General features: G+C 35.3%; 1 protein-coding gene and 1 pseudogene across 2 annotated transcripts; both read left to right on the forward strand.

Annotated features, from left to right (window-relative positions):
• Positions 1 to 110: 110 nt before the first annotated feature.
• Positions 111 to 917, forward strand: LOC145814334 (protein FAR-RED IMPAIRED RESPONSE 1-like). Its single transcript, XM_082911002.1, has 2 exons — positions 111 to 410; positions 489 to 917. Exons 1-2 carry the CDS (start codon positions 111 to 113, stop codon positions 915 to 917), a joined length of 729 nt encoding a protein of 242 aa, XP_082767128.1.
• Positions 918 to 3,505: 2,588 nt separating this feature from the next.
• On the forward strand, positions 3,506 to 5,038 carry LOC145814289 (F-box protein At5g46170 pseudogene; annotated as a pseudogene). The gene has a single exon (XR_014357631.1). The product of XR_014357631.1 is annotated as an F-box protein At5g46170 pseudogene (transcript).
• The last annotated feature ends 962 nt before the right edge of the window (positions 5,039 to 6,000 follow it).

Here is a 6,000-nt window from a genome sequence, read left to right on the forward strand (position 1 = left end):
CATGATAATGAGTGGTTAAGTGTGCTATATGATGAGTGGCATTGATGGGTTCCTGTCTATGTTAAAGACTTTTTTGGGCTGGCATGTCAACTACACAACGAAGTGAAAGCATGGATGTATTTTTTGATGGACATGTCAACCTAAAGACTACATTAAAGCAATTTGTTGAGCAATATGACAATGCTTTAAGAAGTAAGGTAGAGAAAGAGAAGAAAGCAAACTTCAAGTCTCGATGCAAATTGTTTGATTGCCTAACTATATATGGTTTTGAGAAGCAATTTCAGCAAGCCTACACCAATGCAAAATTCAAAGAAGTTCAAGGAGAGTTGAAGAGATTAGTTTACTGTCAAGCCTTGATTGTCAAAGAGGAGGAATCAATTTGTACATATAATGTCCAAGAAGCGATGATAGTTTGTGAGAAGATGAAGTATGTGGACTTTGTTGCCTATTTTAATTGAACTAAATGTGAAGTTCAATATATGTGTCAGTTGTTTGAGTTTAGAGGCATTTTGTGGGTTCACTCACTCGTTGTGCTTGTGAAAATGTGTATAAACGAGGTTCCAAATAAATACATTATGCCACGATGGAGAAAAGATTTGAATAGAGAGTACACATACATCAAAACCACATACCCTGGCTTTAGGGATGATTTCAATGCAAGTTGCTATGAGAGGGTGAACAAGAAATTGATTGGCATTGTACAAGTTGTTGGCAACTCTAAAGGAAAAATTAAAATTATAGACCTTAGCTTGGATGCAATCAAGGATAGAGTCATGAAAGATGAATTGGGTGATGAGAATAATTTACCACCTTCTACTAATCATATACCATCTTCCCCAATTGCTTGTTTGATTGCCATCGGTTCTACAAAAGGAGCTAGTACTAGGAAGGTGATTAGTCCTTTGGTTGCTCGGTGAAGAGGCCGTCCAGTTAAAAACGAAACGTTGCCGAAGTAGATCAAATAGTGAATCGGTTCAAGGCAACGACAAAAAAAAAAAAAGAAAGGAAAATTGTCTATTCAACTTTTTTTTTTTTTTGGCAAACACTATTCAACTACATTAAAGCAATTCATAAATTTCAATCATTGATCATTCTGGATTATTATAGGTTGCTAAGGTGTTTTGATTTGAAGCTCAAGCTTAAGTTAGTGCATATACACCGTATTATCCTTATATGATTGGCATGCAAAATAGTATGTATGTGTCGATACATGTTCATAAGATGACTTTACATCAATTGTCTGTTTTCATTTAGAAATATATTTTTTTTAACATGTACTTTTATTTGAATTATCACAGGTGGTAAATGATATTTGAGGCACATCCCTTACCCTTTCAGACTTTATAAGAGGCACACCGAGAAGTTTAATGAATGCTCCAACTCAGATTTTGGATCTGGATCTCTAACCCCATTGGGCTTTAATGCATGCACACCAGGAGTGGTGGACATTATGGACCTTATATCCTAGTTTATTGAACTTTTACAGTTTGTGTTTGAGATTAGAACTTATTATGAAGAAACTTTTACATTGTGTCCTGAGATAAATATTTTGTTTGAACAGAAGTTACAATCTGTATGCAAATATTAAACAAATTTTACAAGTTTAAACAAGTCATGTTCTATTTCACTCACAACAAAACATTTACATTAATTGGGTTTTAATACACAACAAAACATAACTTGCTCTCAAACATCACAGTACCATACAAGAGTATTCAATCTACTTCTACTTCCAACTTGCATGTATAAATTATTACATCTTCATATGTGATAAGGCACCAATTACAAGCAACACAAACAACACATATTCCATTTTTTTGCTTCTTTGCGCTCTGAATTCGAAGTTGATCCCTCATAGATCTTTGTAGTTCGGTCATAGATTGAAGTTGTTTACTGACAATTGGCACTTCTCCTTCTACTTGTCTTGGAATTTCATCATCTCTACATTGTGAATTTGTAGGCAAGCACCATCCAATAAAACCACCACAATCATTACAAGAGTAGAATAACTTGTTTTTGTTTCGATCTGTCTCAAAAATCCGAATAGTGGCCTTTTTATTACATCTAGGACAATTTTTGTTGAAATATGTCAACCGATCTGAGCTACTACCATTCACACTTGAAGTTGACATCTGAAAAAAATATAAACCCAAAAAGTATAATGATTATATTTCATAAAGTCCAATGTGAGTTTTTAAAATTATTATATAATACAATTCCTCATTAAACTGTGAATGCACCTATATTCAAGTTAAAACAATGGATGGTAATAGGGCTATCATGTTTTGGGCTCACGTGGTCTCTTGTTCATATAATTCGCACACAAAACATATTTATTAAGGCCAAGAATCAAAAGAATCTTAAATCCATCACACTAAATATACATGTGCATACAATACATAAGATATATATAAAATGTGTATGTACATAAATACTTGAAGAGAGAGCATAAAAACAGAGACAACCAAAGCAAGCAAAGCAGAGTTATATATGGTACAGAGGCAAATTTTGCTTGTTTATTTGTATGATACAGAACAAAAACAATATAATGAGAACCCATATGGATTCTTAATTCAATGTAAAAGTTCAAGAAGCTTATGATGCAATATTAAAAACCAAACTCGTAAAAGAATATTTTATGAAAAAATTCCAATTTTCTCAATTTTCTGTAGTCTTAGTAATTCACAACCAGCAGCATATCTCCTTGTACAATATAGGTCCAACACAAGGCAAAAAAAAAAAAACCAACAACAACAACAACCGTAGGTTATAAAAAAATAATTCTAGCTGGAATCAATGGTCAAAATGTGGGAGAAAAAGAGGTTTGTAGAAACACTTGGGTTAGGACTAGAAGATTTGGTTGAGAAATTTCATCGAGCAGGTGGTAGGTAATATAAAGATTACTCAATTCCCAAATCAAAAGGCCAAAATCCAAACATTCAATCAAAGTGTTTATCCAAAACCCTAATATATATACAAGATACATATATTCTCAATATATATACACAGACATATACATATATATATATATATACACGGATAGAGATATAAGTCGAAGTCGGAGTTACTTCTTAGTCATCCTTCATTGGGTTTTTGTTGGAGAGAGTCAAGAGTCGGGCGTCGGAGTTAAGGGAATGAGGGAGTCGGGTGTCAGAGTCAAGGGAAGGAGCATGTCAGGGTTTCTCTTGTTAAAGCCAAGGGAATGAGGGAGAGGGAGCCATAGAGATGAGAGATCTGTATTGCAAGGAGATTTTGATGCAAGGAGATTTTGATCAATAATGCAATAGGAGAATTTGAATTCTGAATAAAGAGAGAGAAAGAAAAGGTGCGTGAGTTGTGATACACATGAAAGATTACGTGCCTCATCCACATCAAAGGGGGTCACGGGGATCAATATTTTTGATGGTTGGAAGCATTTTTGTAAACTAAAAAACTAAAAAAAAAAATAGTAATAGAGACACGGGAGTATCACATAATTGCATTGGATAAACACGTTTTTTTTTTTTTTTTTTTTTTTTTTTGGCGGGAATAATGCACGTGAATCACATGTGCACTCCTCTGTCTCTCATCTATCTTCCTGAGGATGAGATTGCCAAGTAATAATCCAACTCCACCTCCCCATAAATCTAATAAATAAATCCATTGTCGGGAATCAAATAATCCCATTATTGATTTCGTCAAAGTCAAAAACTCCCTGCTCTTTTAACGTGTGTCGGCGCTAGACTCTATAATAAAATGATATAACTTTCTTACGCGCCAAACATTCAACCTTACCATTAAGACCCCTTGAAATTTTCTCACAATTCAAACTTTGGAAGAGTAAAGAAAAAGCAAAACAAAGCAAGAAAAATGAGTTTCATTAACGAAGAAGATGATGAGTTTGATCGATTACCTGATGCGATTCTTCGTCTGATTTTCAACAAATTACACGACGCTGAATCTCTCAGCAGATGCAATTTGGTCTGCAGGCGATTTGCTTCTCTAATTCCTCAAGTCGACAATGTTTACCTCACAGTTCCTCGCAAAAGCCTCTGCGGATCCTACGATCAGATTTCGAAATCCAGCTGTATCGATTGCAGCCACAGATCTAAAAGCCTTTTCAAGTCTCTGATTCGTAAACTCATCACGACGCCATTTCGATGTCTTCGCCGTATCATCACTTTGAAATCTTCGTCGTCGTCTCGGTTTGATTGTTCTTACCATTCGCCAAATGAAATCCTGAAGAATTTCAAGGAAATTCAATCCCTGCAAATTGAGCTTCCAGGATATGGCGGCGAAATCGAATCAATCAACGACGGTGATTCGTTGTTGAGATGGAGAGCCGAGTTTGGGAGCCATCTCGAGAGCTGTGTGATACTCGGATCCAAATCTTTCGATACACAAAATCACAAACAACAACAAGAAGAAGAAGATGAAGAAGAAGCCGAGCTCACAGACGATGAGCTGAAATTGCGAGTAGTCTGGACGATCTCGTGCTTGATTGCTGCGTCGGCAAGGCATTACTTGATGCAGCAAGTTGTTTCAACGCATCAAATGCTTCAAAATGTGGTGGTTACGGATAGGAGTAAACAGGGGAGGCTGAATATGAAGAGAGAGCAGATTGAAGAATTGAGGAATAAAGTGAATTCATCGGCTGAATTGGAGTTGTCGCCGATGTTGGAGAGGACACCGTTGCCGGCACTGAAGATGAAATTATGGTACGTGCCTGTGATTGAGTTGCCGGCGTCGGGGTGCGTGATGAGAGGGGCGACGCTGCTGGTGATTAGGCCTGTGGATGGGGAGAAGAAGGCGGAGGAGAGCGATGGTGATTTGGCGGAGAGGGTTTGGAATGGGGAAGGAGGAGGAGAAGAAGAGGTGTTTAGTGAAGCTGTGTGGGAGATGATGAAGAAGAAAAAGAGTTACACTCTGGAAATGAATTCATTTTGATTCCAAATTGTTGCATTTCTTGATCTCCTTCTTGTTGTAAATAAGTTTTGGCTTTTCATATTTCATTTTGGATGAATTTCACTATTTTTTTTAATCAGAAAATAAAAATAAACGAGGTTTAAAATATGATGAAAATTTCAATAGTTTGATGCATGATAATGGAAAATACACAAAATGATGGGAAATGTTTTTGAGAAAATTTCAAAATGATTTTTAAAATTAATTGTTTAGGTTTTGGGTGTTTTTAAAACATTCCTTGTTTTTCTATGAAAAGCTTGAAATAAGTTTGGAGACTTTATCTCACATTGAAAAAAGAGAAAAATATGAAACACTTAATAAAATGTTATATGAAATATTTTTTAAATATGAAATTATAGAATGAATGCTACTGAAATACGGTCAACTCCGTGTGATAAATTGGTAATATACAGCAACACAATTTTTTTTTTATCCTAACTAAATTTAGTACAATTGCTGACATGATATATAATCTCATCTAATATTTTAAGATCTATAGTTTCGTTTATGATCTTAGGTCTCACACACACATATATATATATATATATATATATATTCACAAAATAAGAATTTCATTCAAAGATTATGAAAACATACCTAAAGAGTTTTCATATTCAAATCACAAAGCTAGCCAGAATCCATAAAGCAAGGAAGTGAAATTACAACCAACTAAATATTCAACGGAGAAATTTGGGTTCAAGGCTAAGTGGATTGAGTGGATTAGGGAGTTTATAACATCAGCCAAAGCATCAGTTCTTGTTAATGGGTCACCCACAAAAGATTTCAACTTGCAAAAAGGATTGAGACAAGGCGATCCCTTGTCACCATTCCTCTTCGTAATAACGGTGAGGTGTTAAATATGATGTTTAAAAGGGCAAAGCAAATGAGGTTAATAAGGGGAGCAAAGCTAGGAATTAATGGAGTAAATTTGACTCACCTCCAATTCGCGGATGATACCATTATCTTTTGTCAAGCGGATTGGTTGAGGTAGTAAACATAAGGAGTTTTTTTTTTCTCTCTCTCTCTCTTTCTGCGATGTTTTGAGCTAGTTTCTGG

This window comes from Camellia sinensis, unplaced genomic scaffold (assembly GCF_055761805.1).
Source record: "Camellia sinensis isolate YWXY unplaced genomic scaffold, ASM5576180v1 Unanchor1, whole genome shotgun sequence".
In the NCBI taxonomy this organism is placed as follows: Eukaryota; Viridiplantae; Streptophyta; class Magnoliopsida; order Ericales; family Theaceae; genus Camellia; species Camellia sinensis.

Bases quoted from the DNA above. Each gene is read 5' to 3' on its own strand.
- LOC145814334 (XM_082911002.1), top strand. From the start codon at position 111: ATGGATGTATTTTTTGATGGACATGTCAACCTAAAGACTACATTAAAG. The intron at 411-488 runs GTTTGTGAGAAG...TATATGTGTCAG, and splicing joins ATGTCCAAGAAGCGATGATA to TTGTTTGAGTTTAGAGGCAT.